The 21,175-nt window shown below is 46.7% G+C and overlaps 1 protein-coding gene across 1 annotated transcript in view; it reads right to left on the bottom strand.

The window, feature by feature from the left end:
* CCL19 (C-C motif chemokine ligand 19) overlaps positions 1-21,175 on the bottom strand; it is a 33,763-nt gene that overhangs the window by 11,036 nt on the left and 1,552 nt on the right. Inside the window, exon 2 of the mRNA XM_085628278.1 lies at positions 17,193-17,319. Within this exon, the coding sequence (XP_085484404.1) occupies positions 17,193-17,319 (127 nt within the window). The remainder of the gene's footprint in view (positions 1-17,192; positions 17,320-21,175) is intronic.

The raw sequence follows: 21,175 nt of genomic DNA, 5'->3' as shown, positions 1-21,175 counted from the left end.
TTTTACCAGTCTCAATCATGGGGATTTGCCTACTGACCATCTCTATGTAAAGGTTTCTACCAGTCTCATAACCATGGGTCTTTACTCTCATCTGTGTGCGTTGGGAGTGAAAAGTGTATGAAGACCATGGGCAATGCACGGAATGAGTGTAAAGCCCGCGTGCATGTCTGGCAGGGTGCAGGAGGGAATCCATTTTGGCTTCCCTGCATGGGCATGGCAACTTCAAAGAGTCAAGGGCTTTGCAGAAGGCTGGCCTCCTCACCTAACCTCTGCCCCTCTTCCTGCATTGTCTGCTTCACAAAGCAATTGTTGTGCTGTCTGTGCCCCAAACCACATCCATTTCTGAACTGTCCGCAACCAGCTCAGGAGGACTCCTGTTGTCCATGGTGTTTGCATGAGCTGATCATGCAGTAGCCATCCTTGATAGGAAGAGCCCTCCTACAATTCGAACCATGACTGTGAACTGACTGGTCAGATATGGGGATGAATACTGGATAGCTTGAGCAGTAATTTACTCCAGGATCCCTCATGACAAAGGAAGGGGCTGCACACCAGTACACTTGAGGAGAGACTGAGCTACAGGGCTAAAAGCTCCAGTCCGCATCCTCTGACCAGACCGCGGAGTACGTCTGGATCAAGATTCCAGTTGAAAGGATTTGCTGGACTGTCCCCTGCAAACAGAGCATGCCCGAGAGGAGGAGTTCTTTAGCTCAGCTTCCTGAGGAACATTGGAAGCTTCCGTGAGGTCTAGTCATCCAGGGAAAGAAGGCTGCCCAGCTGCTGTGCAGGAAGAAGCCTCTAATTTTCTGCATTGCCTGGAGCCCAGAGAGAGATTCAATACCTATAGCGTCTGTTTTGGTGAGATGTTTCTGCCCCATCAGCATCACAGGGAAATCTGTTTTTGGGGCCCAGGCAGCCTGCACATTGAGGTGTGGTCTGCCTTCTTAGAACCTTGGTTATCCCCTTGGTTCCATCTCCTGGCCTGGAGACAGTCAGAGGGGTAGCTCAGAGTGGCTTCTCTGTTTCCAACGCTGCAAACCAAGATAATGACCATTCAATGTTTGCAAAGATATAAGAATGTGTAACCCCGCTCTACAACCTTTAAATCTGTTGCACAGCAATCGCATCGCATCTCACGGAGATGTGGGCACAAAAGCAAAAAATACCAGTGGTTTCTGAGATTTTTAATTTTTAATTAAAAATACCAAAAAACTTGGCATTCCAGAGGAGGGGCGGTGGAATTATATAATCCCCTGAAATTAAAGACTGTGTACTGTGCCATCCAAGATATGCTGCACCTCCCACCCCCTTTGAGTCACTCTCAGCATGACCAGGCCCAGGTGGGATCTTCAGGCCATTTTGGGTGGTGACCATTGGGTCAGGCCGGAACGTTTTCCGTGTTAAAGACCAGAAACCCTGCATCTGTCTTGCAGCCTCTGAAGTCAACTAGACCGAGTGACCATGAACTGTGTCTGATAAGAACAGCTTGGTCGTGTTGCACTTTTGCCTGTCTGGTCCATGGATTGAATTGAGGATTGCGCACCCGGTTTCTTGAGCACCACTGAAAAACAATGACACCGACACAACACTGTATGAAACCAAGCATTTACCACCTAGGCGTTGCAATAAGGTTTTGACCTCTTGCTAGGAAGGGCCCAGAATGTTTCTGATTTATGTGCAAATTTTTTCTAACTTTTTTTAATGTGTATTTAAATCGTTTTCTTTCTACAAAGTTAAGCACTAACTGAGGTGGGTGTTGCTACTGAGTGATATTACTGTGTCTTACTGTGTTCTTAGGTTCTGTTCCACACCATCATCTTGAGGGCTCCTTGGCAGCCTCGATATCCTGAGGGTCAAGTGCTAAAGGGCGTATTTGGTCATCCAGATGGCCAACAGTATTGTGGTTCCTAATGGTAAACGACTCCAGTTGTCTAGTGTGGAATCCAATAACCTGAGACTGATCTTGGATCACAGACATCAGGCATCAAAAGCCACCCATGGCGAATACAACTCCTGCACTCTGAACGGAAGCCTTCACCTCATGATACTGAATTGGATTCTTTCTAACATCTCTTATTACTAATGTACTGTTAACTGCTCAAGACTCTGTTGTTAACGTTGCTTTAAAGCACTCTGATACCCCTTGGGTCGTGCCAGCGCTATATAAAACTCCTAATTGTGGGGCTTACTGCAGGGGACAGAGGTCTCCTGCCACGATCGCCGGATCACACTCAGCGGTAGACAGATTATGTATGCTCTCTTTTGAAGGTGTATAATAAGACGCCGAAGTGCTGCTCACACAGAAGGTTTGAGAACAGAAGAGGCTTGAGAGTGCTGTCATGTACTGTAGCCTTAGACCATGTTCAGCAGGATAAGAAAATCATACAGAGAAAAACGAAGATGGCCTCCAATGCTCCTAACAATGGCGCTCTTGAAACAACTCCACTGAGCTCTAATTTGTCAACTGAGGTCGCTGGCGTAACAAAACTTTAGGGGGCCTCCCTGCAAGGTACGTGGAGGGGCCCCCTCTGGGCTCAATCAGGAGCTCTCTGGCGAGAGTGCTGTGCTAAGGGGGCCCACTGGAGCTTGGGGCCCCCCGCACCGCGGGGACTGCGGGGGCCTGTGTTACACGCCTGACTGAGGTCCTAAATGCATTTCTAGTGGATACAACGCAACTACTCAGCAGAACTTATACCAATCAATGGCTTTAACTTTCCCATGGGGCTGTGGGGTGACAGACCTTGAAAAGGTGCAGCCAGTGGATGTAACTGCCAGACGCCATTTTCCCTCACTTGGCAGACAAGCTGATAATATCAACTTAACATCAACGAAAATACAACAGACTTCACATGTCTCCAACACCTAAAATAGTGATGCCTACCTGCGCTGGTGAGAGGATACTTTCTATTTACTGTGGCCATTATCATGTTGTCCTTGATATAATACCGTGATAAACGTGTGTTGAAAATGGGCCTTTCTGCAGGACCACCCCCAGACTTTTTGCTTTCCTCCTCCCCTTTTTGCTGAATTCGTTTTTGTTGACCTTAGGACTCTGTGCGCTTTACAACTGCTAACTAGTGCTAAAGTGCGTCTGTTCACTCGTCTAAACATGGTTTGATTGACATATTCACAACAGGCATATTTAACTTACCTTTAAGTCCCTAGTAAAGTGCACTACCTGTGTCCAGGGCCTGTAAATTAAATGCTACTCGTGGCCCTGCAGCACTGAGTTTCACCCGCTTAAGTAGTCCTTTAAACATGTCTCAGTCCTACCATTGCACACCCTGTGTGTGCAGTTAACACAGTTTAAGCCATGTCGACTTGGCCTTTAAAACCCATCCCAAGCCTTAAACTCCCCTTTTATTACATATAGGTCGCCCCTAAGGTAGGCCCTATGAAGCCCTTAGATCAGGGTGCAGTGTAATTAACAGATAGGACAGGTACATTTAAGTTTTACATGTGTTGGTAGTGAAAAACTCCCAAATTTGTTTTTCAGTACAGTGAGCCCTACTCCTCCCATAGATTAACATTGGGGATTCCTTGTTACCGCTAATAAGCTGTAATTACAAATTGAAAGGAGGATGAGCTGTCGTGTTTAGTACCTATGGAATTGTAATCATAAATCCTCTTTAATGGTAAAGTTGAATTTATCAATACAATTTTTAAAATGTCACATTTGGAAAGATGGCATTTTTCTACTCGTAGCCCAGTGTGTCTTCAATACATGTCTGCGAAGGGTGAAAGCTGAGCTTTGTGCTTTCTCTCTCGACAGTCACACCCAATGGGAGGTTAGGTGTGACTTAATTGGCGGAGAATGGGAGGAAGGATCTGGTCACAGCCTCTGATTTATACCGGAATAGGCTATCTCCTGTCTCCACACAAAGGGCTGCATACCTCCCTGTAGTAAGTCTGGAGACAGGGAAGTAAGGGAGGACCCCTGTGCACTTCAAAAACCCTTCTTCAAAGTCCCCTCTACTTCAAAGGCACCAGTGGGTATAAGAACTGGTCTTCTGACCCTACCACTTCAGTACACTTCTGGACCTGTGGACACTCTGGCAGGAAGAAAGACTGCTGTGCCGCTGAAGGTGCCACACTGCTGCTCTGGAAGAACTGATTTCTTGCTGTGTTGACATGCTGCCTGCTGCCCCCCTTGCCTGAGAAGGAATGGACCCACGTCACTTGAACCAAGAACCAGAGTGAATCCAAGGGCTTGCTGGCTTGCCTCCTGATTGAAGTCTCAGGGACATAAAAGACTTCCAACTCACTGGGCTCAGCACCTTGACTCTGCCTTTTGTGAGTCTGCCCTGCCAAGTGGTGCCAACCCAGTCCTAGGCCCTAGGAAGTGGGTCTAAGTGCTGCTCCAGCAGAATCCACGCATTGCCAGTGTCGCAGAGGCCTCGGAACCGCTGCAAGGATCGACTCCAATGCATCACCCACTGCACGACGCATCGACTCCATTCTCAACACATCATCACCGATGCATCGCCTACCTGTGTGAACCAACGACTACACATGGCCTCTCTGCACCCTGCATCTCGTCTTTCAGGATGACGCATCCAAGGTACTTTGCAACGGGCCAAGGCTGTTCCATTTTCGGACCCTCGCTCAATTGTGGTTGGCCTTAACTTTTGGATTTGCCTGGTCTAGAACCACCAGATAGCCCTGGTTGGCGCTTTATGCTTTCAAGCAGTATATCTCAGTTTATTCTTTAAAAATGTATAACTCCGGCTCTACTTACTGGATTTTTGTTATTTAGGTGTTGTTTTGTACATTGGAAAATGTTCTATTTGTGTAACCAGGTGTGGTATCTTTTTGTGTGGTTTTTATGTTTGAAGTGGTGCATACATACTGTACACATTGCCTCTTAAGTTAAGCCCGACTGCTCTGTGCCAAGCTACCAGGGGTGAGCACAGGATAATTTAGGGTGTGTTTGTGACTTACCTTGACTAGAATTGTGGCTCCTGCTTGGGTAGGGTGCATACCTCTGCCAGCCAGAAACCCAATTTCTAACAATGTGCATACTAGAACACAGCTAGTGAGCATTAATTGATGAAGGGACAGATTAAGCCTTCACGTATACACTCACTGCATGATTTTTGTTTCTCTATTTGTGTGCGTTTTAAGCATAACTCCAATTGGATAAGAATTATTGTAGATTTTAAGCCCAAGACAGGGCAGAGCCAGGGACAGATATTTAAAAACAACATGTCATTCATAAACGTCTGCACACGATGCACACGTTTTCTTCTCTTTAAAATTGTATCCCGTGTACCCCACAAACCGCAATAAAAACCCATGGAGGATTATAAAGCCACCTGCACAGATAACAAAGCAACGGCTAGTAAATCATTTCCTGTCTCCTTCCTCTGTGCCCTCTATGCAGCCTTTTGGAGAGCCCTTTGGCGAGCCGCCAGCAGAGGAGCACGCGCCGGGGATTTCTTCTTGAATATCTCCACCAGGAACACAGCAGAGTCCGCTGCTGATGGATTACAGCTCGATTGATCACTGAGACTGTGAGAACGATTGTAAAGAAACACAGTCCCGAAGTCAAATACAGTGTAATCTGTATTGCATTACTTAGAAAAACTATTTTTACAACTACTTTGAAATTGTGTTTGTAGAAGTAAGATGTGCAGTGCCATGAGGGAGAGGGTCCTGGTGGTGGTAGAAGGAAGTGCAGTGCCATGAGGGAGAGGGGTCCTGGTGGTGGTAGAAGGAAGTGCAGTGCCATGAGGGAGAGGGGTCCTGGTGGTGGTAGAAGGAAGTGCAGTGCCATGAGGGAGAGGGGTCCTGGTGGTGGTAGCGCGTGTACAGCCATGTGGGTGAGGGGTCATAGTGGTAGTAGCACATGCACTGCCATGAGGGAGAGTAGTCATGGTGGTAGTAGCACGTGCACTGTCACGAGGGAGATGGGTCATGGTGGTGGTAGCACGTGCACTGCCATGAGGGAGAGTGGTCATGGTGGTAGTAGCGTGTGAACTGCCATGAGGAAGAAGGGTCCTGGTGGTATTAGCGCATGCACTGCCATGAGGGAGAGGGGTAGAGCTATTTTGACAGTCAGATCTATCATTTCTTTGCATCCTAGCACTGAGCATGAGGTTCCATGTCTAATTTGGGTGGTTTGTTTCTGAGTTGAGGGCTGCTGACACAAACCGATCACTGTAGTACCCACGGCTGGAACCACAGTGATTCATAGCACCCACGACTGGAACCACAGCAATACACAGCACCCACGACTGGAACCACAGTAATACACAGCACCCACGACTGGAACCACAGCAATACACAGCACCCACTTCTGGAACCACAGCAACACATAGCACCAAAAATGGAACCATAACAACACAAAGCGCCCACTACTTGTAAAACAGTGATACACAGGACCCAACATGGAACCACGATACATAGCACCCACGACTGGTACCACAACAATACATGGCACCCACAACTGGAACCACAGCAATACGCAGCACCCATGACTGGAACCACAGCAATACACAGCACCCATGTTGGAACAACAGCAATGCATAGTACCTACAACTGGAAACACAGAAATGCTTAGCACTCATGACTAGTATAACAGTGATACACAGGATCCAAGGTGGAACCACAGCGATGCATAGAATCCACGACTGGAATCACAGCAATACATACCACTCACGACTGGTATAACAGTGGTAGACAGCACCCACGACTGGAACCATCGGGAAACACAGCACCCACGACTGGAACCACAGCAATACATAGCTCCCACGACTAGAACCACAGCAATACATAGCACCCACGACTGCAACTACAGGGTTACATAGCACGCAAGACTGGAACCACAGGCAAAGATAGCACCCATGACTGGAATAACAGCAATAGATAGCACGCACGACTGCAACTACAGCAATAAATAGCACCAATGACTGGGACCACAGATATACATAGGTCAACAACTGGAACCACAGGATATATAGAACCCATGACTGGAACAATGGAGACATATAGCACCCACGGCTGGAACCACAGGGATACACACCACGCACGACTGGAACCACAGTAATACACAGCACCCACGACTGGAACCACAGCAATACACAGCACCCACTTCTGGAACCACAGCAACACATAGCACCAAAAATGGAACCATAACAATACAAAGCGCCCACTACTAGTAAAACAGTGATACACAGGACCCAACATGGAACCACGATACATAGCACCCACAACTTGTACTACAACAATACATATCACCCACGACTGGAACCACAGCAATACGCAGCACCCACGACTGGAACCACAGTAATACATAGCACCCATGTTGGAACAACAGCAATGCATAGCACCTACGACTGGAACCACAGTAATGCTTAGCACTCACAACTAGCATAACAGTGATTCACAAGATCCAAGGTGGAACCACAGCGATGCATAGAATCCACGACTGGAATCACAGCAATACGTACCAGTCACGACTGGTATAACAGTGGTAGACAGCACCCACAACTGGAACCATCGGGATACACAGCATTCACGACTGGAACCACAGCAATACATAGCTCCCACGACTAGAACCACAGCAATACATCGCACCCACGACTGCAACCACAGGGTTACATAGCACCCATGACTGGAACAACAGGCAAACATAGCACCCATGACTGGAATCACAGCAATAGATAGCACGCACGACTGCAACCACAGCAATACATAGCACCAACGACTGGGACCACAGATATACATAGGCCAACAACTGGAACCACAGGATATATAGAACCCATGACTGGAACAATGGAGACATATAGCACCCACGGCTGGAACCACAGGGATACACAGCACCCACGGCTGGAACCACAGTAATACACAGCACCCATGACTGGAACCACAGCAATACACATCACCCACTTCTGTAACCACAGCAACACATAGCACCAAAAATGGAACCATAACAATACAAAGCGCCCACTACTATTAAAACAGTGATACACAGGACCCAACATGGAACCACGATACATAGCACCCACGACTGGTACCACAACAATACATAGCACCCATGACTGGAACCACAGCAATATGCAGCACCCACGACTGGAACCACAGCAATACATAGCACCCATGTTGGAACAACAGCAATGCATAGCACCTACGACTGGAACCACAGTAATGCTTAGCACTCACGACTAGTATAACAGTGATTCACAGGATCCAAGGTGGAACCACAGTGATGCATAGAATCCATGACTGGAATCACAGCAATACATACCACTCATGACTGGTATAACAGTGGTAGACAGCACCAACGACTGGAACCATCGGGATACACAGCACCCACGACTGGAACCACAGCAATACATAGCTCCCACGACTAGAACCACAGCAATACATAGCACCCACGACTGCAACCACAGGGTTACGTAGCACCAATGACTGGAACCACAGCCAAGCATAGCACTCATGACTGGAATCACAGCAATAGATAGCACGCACGACTGCAACCACAGCAATACATAGCACCAACGACTGAGACCACAGATATACATTGGCCAACAACTGGAACCACAGGATATATAGAACCCATGACTGTAACAATGGAGACATATAGCACCCACGGCTGGAACCACAGGGATATACAGCACCCACGGCTGGAACCACAGGGATACATAGCACCAACGGCTGGAACCACAGCGTTATCCCCAACACTTCCTTAACCCTCAGAACAAGCACTGACAGGATTGGTACTTGAACCTGTGTAGTAAGAGGTGGAGGCTAAAAGGCTCATACCACTTTATAAGTAGGGTGACCAACTGGCATGGTTGCAAATTCAGGAGGGTGAGTTAAAAAGTCAGGACCAAGGGTCAAAATTCAGGACAAAAATTCAGGACAGAAGGTTAAAATTCAGATAAAACTTTGGGACAAAAGGTAAGTTTTACAGACATATCAGAGGAGGTTGCGCGATAGTATATAAGTAAGTAAACAGACAACCACTTAAGTACAATTCAAAATACGTTTATATTAGGTTGAGACAATCATACACTTCACGGTTTTTCAGTATGCTTACAGATTTGAGCAACTGTGCAGGTCTTTTTGTGGTATTTCATATGATAATAATTTATTGATATAGTTACTGCACTGGGTTGTCCAGTCTCATATTTTGTTTACAATTCATGGTCCTGAGCAGACATGTTTAGTGAGAGAAGTGCTCAGGAAGATCTGCTCGGATAGACTTTAACAGCATCTCATATCTGAGTGCCATTGTGAGATGTAAAGCGGCCCGCATATGTGAACTAAAGGGAGGATTGCTGTGATGAACCCACTATAGGGAACGCATTATGAGTGTTTCAACTAGTGAAACTTAAAGTATGGAATTAGACTTTGTTTATGGAGACTTTGCAGAGAGTTGCACTGGCTGACAGAAGTCACAAAGGTGCTTTTCCCTGCAGCTTTCTAAAAGAAGGCACTGTCGATACACTATTACTTAGTATATTTTTTACGCCTTGCCTATTGCTACAAACACAACATACATCTCAAACACAGCTCATGGCACTATGAGGCTCTCCCTAAAACTGTACACCTAAAACAAAACATGTAAATATTTAAAATTCATAGTGTGACATTCAAGTCGCAGTTGGGTGTCACTCAAAATGTCCTATGCATGATGTATAGATCCCACACATAAGCACACAGCAAATACAAACAAAGTCACACATAGGCAAGGGAGTAGCCAGAAAATTAAAATACCTCCCACTTTAAACTAAAGCTCTGATGTCACCAAGACAGCAAAGTAAGTAATTACAATCCTCCCCAGAAGAGATCTCTTATCCAATGATCTAGCCATTCATCCTTCCATCAACCCGCTGATATCTACCATTTCACATTTACATTCTGTCATCCATTCATTCTTTATCCATCATTCAATGTTTCACCATTCATTCTGTCCTTCCATCTGTGTGCCCATCCATATCCAAACCTATTCAACAATTTGCAAACTTATCCATTATCTATCCTTCCATCCACCATTTCACTCATTCATCCCTCCATCCACCCTTTCACTTATCCATCCATCCACCCTTTCACTTATCCATCCATCCACCCTTTCACCCAATCCATCCTTTCACTCATCCATCCACTCTCCCACCCATTCACTCATTCATCCAACCAGTTACCCTTTCACCCATCCAGCCATCCTTTCCCTTACTCATCCACCCACTTAGTCACTCATCCATCCACCCATTCACCCTTTCACTCATCCATCCTTTTTTCCAGCTCTCCACCCTCCTTTTCACTCATCTATGCATTCTTTCACTCATCCATCTTTACATCTTTCTTTTCACTCATCCATGCACCCATTTGTCCATCCATCCTGTCAATCATCCATCCGTACTTTCACTCCTCCATCCATCCTCCCTTTCTCTCTCCATTCCCCTTTCACTTAGCCATCCATCCTTCCATCCACCCTTCACCCATCCATCTACTCATCCACTCATTAATCCATCCATTGACCCTATCACTCATCCATCCCTTCACTCATCCATCATCCCTTCACTCATCCATCATCCTTTCTCTCATCCATCCACCCTTTCACTCATCTATCCATCCTTTTGTCCATCTACCCTGCCTTTTACTCACTGATCCTTCCTTACATCCACTGTTTCACTCATCCATCCATTCAGCCTTTCACTTATCAAATCATACTTTCACTCATTCACCCATCCTTTTACCCATCCATCTACACTTCCATCCATCCATCTATTTACCCACATCCATCCTTCCACTCACTCATCCATCCTTTTCTCATTATCCATCCATTCACCCTTTCACTCACCCATTCATCCATTCACGCTTTCACTAATTCACTCAGCTATTCCACCCACCCCTTCACTTACTTACTCACCCACCTTATGAGCTGAGTCTTTGTCTGCAGAGTTGCAGATAGAAGAGGCCCATCAGGAACTCCACCCTTGCTGTAGTTTCTAAAGCAAGGAGTTGGGTGGGGTGAGGGTTCCGATATGGAAGATTGGAATAACTGATTTAGTTTCGATCATTGGAATATCGACTGACTGACTGCATATGGAACTACTGAGTTCAAACAGAAGATCCAACTGTATTACGGTATGTTTGTGAGTAATGGTCCTAGGGTTTTGGCAGACACAAATTACAACACACTCTGATGTGATTTTAAGCTTCAATATATTTTTTGCTAAGAAATAAAATGTTCTGTACGATATTACTTTGCTGGCATATATTGTCTCTTGATTGAGGAACTCTAGTGTAGGGTTCCTGCGTGTGTGTGAGATGCCTCCTTGCCCTAGGACTTTGACTTGGAGGAGCTCCAGTGAGTGTGTTGGTTATGGGGCGGCGGAGAGCTTTTGCTCTTGATGCATCTGGTGATGCTGTTCATATTGTCTGTTTGGGACTTTATTGTTGTTGATCTGTTTGGTTGGAATTGGAGCCTCCCAGCATTTGTTGCAATGCCCTGGGGCCATGTTTAATGTTAGGAAGATAAAACGGACCATAAATGGTCTGGCTCTTAGATTTGATACTTTGATGTTGAGTTCAATCACTAAATCCAGCCCCTGGCTGCTTTTGTGTGGTGCCACTTACTGCACATAGGCAATCTGAAAACATGGAAGTCATGAGTCATGCATGATGCACAGGATGGGAGGTGACTGTGACATGGTGTTGTTTCCAGGGCTTTAAGTGGTATGAACAAACTTTGGGGTCTCTCCAAAGGGCGTGTCCGATGCAATTAAGGGCGTGGCTTAAAACACCTCAGTTAAAAATCTGTGCTTAGTATAGTGTGCCCGCGACAGGTATTTTGCTGCTTCTGTCATTGCATCCAGATATATAACACAACAAGTAACGTTATACCTACAACAAGCCATGACTATTGGCTTTGTCAATGGTTGTTGGTTGCATACATTTTTTAAAAAGCAGCAACTATGGCTTTGTTGTATATAATATTCAAAATGCTTCAGCTCTGAAATATAGAGACGGTGAAAGAACCATAACCTCTTCTTTTTAACTACTTTCGCCGGCTTCTTTTCATGAACTGGAACATAGCAGCATGGGCGTTTTCGTACATTTGTTTTGTACATTTCTTCCATCTGACAGAATGCCCTGCCTTAGACCGAGGCTGGAGGAGGCCACCATATTCTTTAACAGCCCAGATGGGCCCATTGTCATTCTGTATGTGGCAATCATCAGCCCATACAGAATGACACTGGGCAGGGTGGGGCTGCTCTTGTGCTCAGAGGATGAGTGGGAGGGCGGCCCCATCAGGGAGTTGAGGCTTCTCACAGGGGGGCAGTGCTGCTCCCTGCAAGGCCCAAAATTAAGGACAAAAGGCGTCCTAAGGGGATCTTCACGGTCAACGGAGGTGAGATTCAAATCACGGACGGTCCGTGAAATGTACGGAGGGTTGGTTTGGTCTGGTCACCCTATTTATCAGTGTGTGCTGCATCACCAGGGCCGCAGCTCTCCTCTACTCTACTCACTGTTTACCCAGAGAGCACGGGGCGTGCGTAGTTCTGCACGGACCTCCAGACCCACGCGCTCCAGCAGAGGCTTGGAAGTCCAGAGATTCCCCCCACCCCCCTCCTCACCCCCCTCGTGGCTAATTGGTTCCCTTCAACTATCTAAGCATCACTGACTTAGAGCTCGTCCAATTACCGCACGGGTCCGAAATATCGCTTACTTTGATTTGTTTACTTAATGGAAGGAGATTTTATAAATTCAGACACGTGCCAATCAGATGAAGTGGCAGTGCCCAAGACCACACCGAGAATACAGCGCTGCTCTTTTATACAAGCTCGCACTTCTCCCCTTAATTAATTAGCAGTTGTTTTATTACTAAGGCAGCAATATTTGTTTCAGTCAGGAGCACGAGACAAAAGTCGTGGGTTTGGATTAGCCGGCATACTGACTCAGCATGCATTGTGTGATCCTGGGTAGAGGACATGATCTTCCTCAGAGGCGTGGCTAGAGCTTGTGGTGCCCGGGGCTATCCCTCAGATTGCCGCCCCTGGGGGTCGGGGGGTTGCTGGGGAAAAGGGACAGCAAGCACTTGAAAGAGGACCGAGAGACACGTAGTATCGCCGCTAATAGTTACCTCAATCATGCAAGTTACATGCACATACATGACACGGTCCAAGGCTACACAGTTGAATACACCGGTGACTGGCAGTGACTGACAGTACAAAAGAGAACACACAGACTGCATGATCTATCTGGGGACTCAGAAAAAACTGCATGTGACATCCATCAGAGAGCTGCGTGAACAATTACCTGGTAATCCCCTCAGCACAATGCAAACATGCACATACATGACACTGTTCCATCATCTACAGCTAACATTAAATGACCATTCATCATGGTCCTCCCATTAAAGCAGTGCACTTTGTGATCTGCATGGTACATGTTCTTTGCAGCAAGCACATTAACCCTCTGTGCTACCTTTCCAGGAGTCAACCCTTCCACTAGACAAAACCTGGACCTCTCTCTAGGAAGAACATTAATCACCGAAGTTATCATGACATTTTTATTGTTTCTGAAAATTGCTGGCGGCCAGGAAAAAGTCAGCAATTTTTTTTAAACCATAATATACTTGCAAACACTACGCACCCACCCGAAATAGGTACCCAGTGCGGTCACACCGTTCGCACCCCCTTAACCTGCTCAAGGTTCATGTGACCTCAGTGACAGAGTCACAGTGACTGGATCACTGTTGCTCTAGGGTGTGCTGCTTCGTAGACCTGCCAGCAAGACTGGAGATGAACTTCAGTATGGATTGTGGTGGAGAACCCTTCAAGGTTAACTCACAATTGACACCACTAGGGTACACCTGCTTGTGCTAAGACATCAAGCCTTCTAAGGTCTAGTGGGGCCTTCTAAGGTCTAGCATGGGAATATGCTCCCTCAGTAGAGTGGTCTGGTAGACTGGTCATGAAGGCTGAACCCAGTTCCCCAGTTCCAAACTCGACAGCTCTGGCCATAGTGCCACATCCTCTCCCCCAATGAACACCATACCGCCCCACTGAGAGAAACTCGCACTGCTTTCAGCTACAACCTAATCGTGCCCGCTATAAACACTTGGATGTGGCTCAATTCAAATTATGCACTTGATAAGAGTAATATGCTGCCTAAAAAAAAAGTAAAAACAAACAGTCATAGGGAATGCAAGATTAAGTAAAGCATGTAAAATGTAAGCAGAAACAACATGGCTACCGTAACGATCTCTCACTCACTATTCAGAAATCAGTGAGTGGTTTTACCTGAAAAGTTAAGGACATGACTAAAGGGCCCTGAAGGGAACCGTTTCAATGTCCATTGCTTATATCCTTACAAAACGTAAGCAGTATCGTTTAAAAAGACCACATCCATAAACACAGAGCCATGGTACACATTTTGTTTTCCAATCCACCCATCAACCAGGTATTGCAGTACCTCCAGGAATGGTGCACTTCCCCACCTGGGGACAACAATGCTGTTCAAAGAAAGACGAGAAAACAAAAGTAGCGCTTCACTGCAAAGTCTGTAAAGTGAGGCTGATGTGTTTGGATGTGAATAAAACCAATCTGGCCACTTTGCAACCCCTCTGTCTTGCTTTATTTAGTTATGTATTTATTTTTCATATTTAAAACCTTCTATTTATCTCCATCCCGCTGCCCTTTGCAAGAGAAAAATGTCAGAAAAAGGGCATTTCCCGCAAGAGTGTTTTTCTTTTTTGGATCCATTTCACAGGGAAGCAACTAAATGAAAGAAGGAAAGAGGTTGTGAACCGTTTCTTCAAGTCACGGTTTTCAGTGAGTGAGGAGCAAGACAGAAAGAGAGGGAATGATAGGAGGAGAGGGGGGGACAGCTGCCAGCACAAAAAAGAAGAGGACATTGCCCGAGTCCTATTCCTTCTCTGCCCGTCCCGAATGTCCACGAAAGCAAGCCGAGCCTTATCTGAATGCCTTTGTCCGCCCCCAAAATAGTGCCGCCTGGGGCGGACCGCCCCCCACCGCCCCCCCCCCCCCTAGCTACGCCACTGATATTCCTGCTTCCAAGCTGCTGAACGAGGAAATACATGAACCTGGTCATTATCCCATATAGTTCATGAGCCTTGGCGGTGATAGGCTGGGGCCCGCACTGCTGTCTGCGGTACCCTCTGCACAGCATCTCTTTCATGAGCATGACCATGCACAGCCTCTTCGGGCCTACGCTGCCGATGAGAGACTGCGACAGTCACGTGTGGCCTCTCACTCCAGAGTGCGACTGCCAGGCACAGGCTGTGGTTCATGAGAGGCTGCATCCCAACAGGGCCTCACAGAGACTGCCTACAGCCCCTGCACAGCAACGCACAGCACTTCTGTATTTCCATAGGATCCCTCCTTCCAAAGCTGAGGTCGGGAAATGAGAGAGGACACTAGTTGGCCACTGGCTAGTAATAACTTATTACAAGTGAGTAGTGACATCCTTTTCTTATTACACTTGGGCACTGCTGTCTGAATGCGCCTGCAAACATACATTTAAATACAGCATAATATAAAGACAGAAACATCGTGGAGGAGTTTTTTGGGTCACTCGCGGAGTTCCGCGAACTCTGCCCACGCCTCTCTTGTATTATAATTCTGTTATGTTTTTAAATACCCTTTTAATATTGTATAACACAGTTTGGGTTACCATCACAAAAAACACATGCCAACCATTGTGCAACTTGAGAAAAGTAGTTTCATCCACAGCGACTGAAATGTGGTGAGAATCCGAGTAGCCATTCACAGGCAGCTGCGGTAGGATATTTCCTGGCAGGAAGCTTTTCACACGTATCCTGCGGCCATTCTGCACAGACAGAAGTAGGGAGCGGAAGGCTACGACAAGGAGTCCCAGTAATTTCAATATTTCATTGAAGACTGATAGTTAACACATCAGATCAAGAATTTGCACCACTTAGCATCTGCATGACGCTTCCCTGGACCCAGCCCCAGTGCAATGCCCCTGCGTGGGTGCCTCATGTAACTGGAGAGTGACAAAGGCCACGTGTGAGGTGGCCCGTCACCCCGAGGCCCGAGGGGAGGCATCGATGCCCAGTCTCGTGAAGGTGCCTTGGGCCTGCCTTGAGCAGCGTGCCTAGAATCAAAGCCCGGACCCCGAGGCAGGTGAGGAGAAAAGCCAGAGCAGGCACAAAATACTCCCTGATGTGACGTCATCGGGAAGGGAAACTGAGCACACCTGGACAGAAGAAACTGTGTGACTTATAAGAGTGGAGAGGGGTACCCAGAAGGAAGCTGGTCATTTATCTTAGATGCCTGATGAGCGAGCTGCAGCATCAACTCCAGGCTCTGTCTCTTGCAGACTTACGGCTGCATTTATTTTTTATTTTAAACGCATTTTATTATTTTCAAAGTAAACATTAAACAGCAGCTGCAAGAATTTGTTACAGAGAATAAACAGTGCACAGGAAATGTAAAAAAAAGTCAAGTAAGTGAATAAAAATTACAAGCAAGCAAGGACATATAATAAATAGGATAACACTGACAAGCGAGCAAATACATGTGCTAAATAGATTAAAAATGACAAGCTAGGAAATGCATACAAAAGTATCAAATACATCTAATAAAAAGGTAAAAAATGTTTTGCAAGCAAGTCCATGCAATAGATACAATCTGAGTGCAAAAGCCATTGGAACAACCCATTAGACCCTTACATCCCCCAACTAGCAATCAATAACAACCTACTCCCCCCTCCTATAGCTACCCCTTGTCCTACGGCTTCATGACTGCAATCGATCACTGACCCTTCCCACCGTGTCGTGGGATCCCACCGCAGAGACACCGCAGCAACGCCTCAGGACACTGGGTAAGCATGAAGGCATTCTTAGACCTGAGATGTGCATGACATCTAGGCCTTGGTGTAGACCATGTCTGCAAATTACCTTGGACATAGCTGGTCTGATATTAACATTACTGCCAGCAGTTTCTACTGTATCGGGAACACGCATGGGCATTTTGGGGAACCACTCTGCCGAAACATTGCTTTGACCAGAGTTGCAGTGCACATCACCTCCTCCCCACCAACATACATGGAAACAGTTGGCTGTCTCCAAGTGGAGGGGTTGTAGATATAAAACACATCAAAAGTGTGCATCATCTGGACCCTGCCGAAGCAGCTGATGACACCGCAGTTTGCTCTTCGGAGACCCCCAAAATAGACCATTCTTGGATACTCACACCACAGCCTCGATGTCGCAGCCGTCTTCAAGGGACTGGATTTGGAATCCTTTCAGGTGCCGGAAGGGGATCCGCGTTGGACTAACTTTCAAGCAGCAGTCCACGACATCATTGCTGCTGCAGCGAACTAGGAAACACAAGCAACATTCTTTTGGTGAATGAACCCCAACTCTCACTGGAGACTGAGCAAATAGACAAGAGTGATATCAGTCAATCCCTGAGGGGGATCTTCACAGTGTGGGAAACCTTTGAGATTAAAGGCCTCATTTAGGAGTGGGTGGTAATGGCAAATTCTCTGATTTACGGTGAAGTGATCAGTACAAACGAGAAACCCAACCAACACAACCTCCCTGGTGGACCAGAAACAGCAGGGGGTAGGACATTCCTCAAGCAGAGCCACACCCAGATGTAACGCTCCCTCCCGCAGAGCCACACCCAGATGTAACGCTCCCTCCCGCAGAGCCACACCCAGATGTAACTCTCCCTCTACAAATCAAAACAATCCATTACCACTGAAGTCTAAATCCGGCCCTACAAAATGGAAGATTTTGTTCTATCACCCATCTCTCCATAAGGGCCTGCAGACCTGACTTTGAGTCGGGAGGCAATGGAAAATCCTCTTCTTATAAGCACAGTGGTACACACTCTGTTGGAGAATACTTACCTCCGCAGTACTGATCGAGTTGCAGAGGTAGTTACTTCACAGTATTCTCTGCTGGCTGTGAATCCTCCAGCAATGGATGTTCCACTAACTCCAGCAGCCATAGGATTTTACTGTAGCACCCCACTCTAAAGCAGGCCAGAGACTTTATGAACATCTGTCCACAAATGTGGTATAAGATAGGGGAAATGCATCACCAGCATACAGGAACTCTGATGTAGCTCACTGTGTCATCATTAAGTACATTTTTTGGAGTGTTTTTTTTTATATGAATAGTCTTAAGCCTCTCTATCGATAACAGAGAAGAGCATTCAATAAAATAAGAAAAAAGTATTGTGGAAAAATAACGGGCCCGATTCGCAAAGGACCCTCGGCTATGTGGCCTGAGGCACTGCATCGCGCGCTACATGGTACCTGCCCCACGGTGCAGGGATGTTTAAACCACCAACACAGCGGTCGGATCGTAATCTGGGACGATTCCGCTACGATGCCGGTCGGACGCGTGTCCAAACGGCATCGTAATCGGCCCCTTTATACATAAAAGCCTATGTACTTTGCAGCCATTGTAAAAAATGCAACCTATGTGGATTTGTTGGCACTTTCTGTGACGGATAGTGATACAGAAACATAGAATGCAATTTGAAACAGGTATTACCGGCCCACACCTGTCTCCATCATCTTCAGCCCTACCCTGCTACCTTCTACTGCTCCACTGTTTCATCCCATGTCTTTTAATGTTTTTATTGTTATGTTATGTTACATTACATTACGTTATGTTATGTTATATTACGCTATGTTATTTTATGTTACGGGCAGCTGCATTGCACCCAATTTGCCATTGCAATGTCAGTGCAACATCTTTCTCCATCTCACCCACTGGGAGGTGTTTCAAGCAGTATGTGAAAAGTTTTATCTAATATATAATCCCAGACTTCCCTTTCTCTCCCATAGTGGGACCTCGAGTTCCAGTAACACTTTGGCTAAATGCTACCTCCTTCCTCCTTCCTTTTAACGTCTACTTGGGACCGGGAGGCAGTGAAGCCGGTCCTCTTTCTAATGAAACACTTGGTGCCGCGGATGGAAATCACATCAGATCTGCTCCTGAGCCAAAATAAATAAGGCCGGATTACAAAACGTCCATGGCTGGTGCCTTTCCATGCCCCTGGTGGTAAGTAAGGCAGCACTTGCTGCAAAATCGTTTCAGGATGAAAGCAGATTTGTGTATGTGGTAATGCATAACTAGAATATATGTGTGAATGATTAAGCAGGCAAACTGCAGCTGAGGTACAGCAACACCACAACACAAACCTATGTTACCATAGCACAGAAACATCAAAACAGTACACAAGCAAAACAACACAACAATGTAACAATACCAATGTGCTTTTGTTGTGTTGATGCTTCACTTTGTGTGGTGTTATTGTGTTTTTCACTTACTTTGGAGATATAAACAAATGCTGCAAGTCCCTGTAAAGCTCCGTGACAAACAACCATTTTTCACTATCAAAAGTGGTAAAATGTACTCCGCTATCTCTTGCACTATATAAAACACCAGCCAGCCCAAATCTGAGACGGTTCCTGGATTAGCGCTTTCAGTGCTCACTCTGTGTGATATTGCGCTATAGAGTCCCTGCTGACTTTTGTGAAATGGCCTTAAACCGTGATACTACTACTAGCACCCTATCACCCCACACCTTGCATTGGATGGATACACACTGCACACACATGAATTCAGAACCCCACTGCTGCCTGCATACACATAGCGCACACAGGTACAAAGAAGCCCCCTGTTTCCTGCACTGGATGCATACACACCACACACACAGCAATTCAGAATCACCAGGCGGCTTGCTTCGATACATGCACACCACACACACCAGAATGCAGAATCACCCGGCGGCTTGCACTGGATGCATACGCACTGCAGACAATAGCCTCTCTGTTCCATGGATTGGATGCATACACACTATGTACACAGGTATGCAGAAGCCCTGCGTTTCCTGCATTAGAGGCTTACACACTGCACACACAGCAATTCACAATCACCCGCAGCTTGCACTGGATGCATGCACACCGCACACACCAGAATGCAGAATCACCCAGCGGCTTGCACTGGATGCATGCACACCGCACACACCAGAATGCACAATCACCCAGCAGAAGCCCTGCATCTCTGGCATTAGTGGAGTGGTGTGGCTCACTGGTTAGAGGCAGCAGACCCGGAAGCAGAGGTCGGTCAGGGACCAGGGTTCGATTCCCGACGCGGCAGGGTCTTGGGCCAAGGTCAGCGGACTCGATAATTCTCGCCTCGGTGCCTACTCTAATCATGGATCACACTCAGCAACTCTGGGCAATAGCTTACTTAATCTCCACTAACGGCCCCATCAGCGCTGGGGATGCTTGGTCTTCACCTTGGAGATGCCCAGTAAGGGACCATCTCACAGGGAAAGCCAGGATGGGTTCCCCAGCAGTACACAGCGCCGGGACACTCTGCTTGAGTAGCTGAGCGCTCAATAAAACACCAGATAACATAACATAACATAACATTAAAGGCATACACACTGCACACAGAAGCCCCCCACTTCTTGAATCTATTGCATACACACTGCACACAGTAGCACCCCATTTCTTGCATTGGATGCATACACACTGCACACAGTACCCCCTCCTGTTTCCTGCTTTGGATGCATGCACACGGAACACAGTAGCACCCTGTTTCTTACATTGAATGCATACACACTGCACACAGTAGCCCCCCGTTTATACACACTGCACACAGTAGCACCCGTTTCTTGCATTGGATGCATACACACTGCACACAGTACCCCCTCCTGTTTTTTGCATTGGATGCATGCACACTGCACACAGTAATCCCCCATTTCTTGCACTGGGTGCATACACACTGCACACAGCAGCACCGCATTTCTTGCATTGGGTGCATACACACTGCACACAGTAGCACCCCGTTTCTTGCATTGGGTGCATATGCCCTACACACAGTAGCCCCTGTTTCTTTTATAGAATGCATACACACTGCGCACAGTGGCCCCGCTTTTTGCATTAGATGCATACACACTGCACACAGTAGTGCCCCGTTTCTTGCACTGGGTGCATACACACTGCACATAGAAGCACCCTGTTTCTTGAAACAGATGCATACACACTGCACACAGTAGCACCCCGTTTCCTGAATCAGATGCTTACAGACTGCACACAGTAGCACCCCGGTCCTACACACTGCACACAGTAGTGTCACGTTTCTTACACTGGATGCATACACACTGCACACAGTAGTATCACGTTTCTTGCACTGGATGCATAC

The sequence above is a fragment of the Triturus cristatus genome, chromosome 2_1 (assembly GCF_964204655.1).
Source record: "Triturus cristatus chromosome 2_1, aTriCri1.1, whole genome shotgun sequence".
Lineage (NCBI taxonomy): Eukaryota > Metazoa > Chordata > Amphibia > Caudata > Salamandridae > Triturus > Triturus cristatus.
Note: the sequence above shows the minus strand (reverse complement) of the source record. Positions and strands in the feature narration are given on the sequence as shown.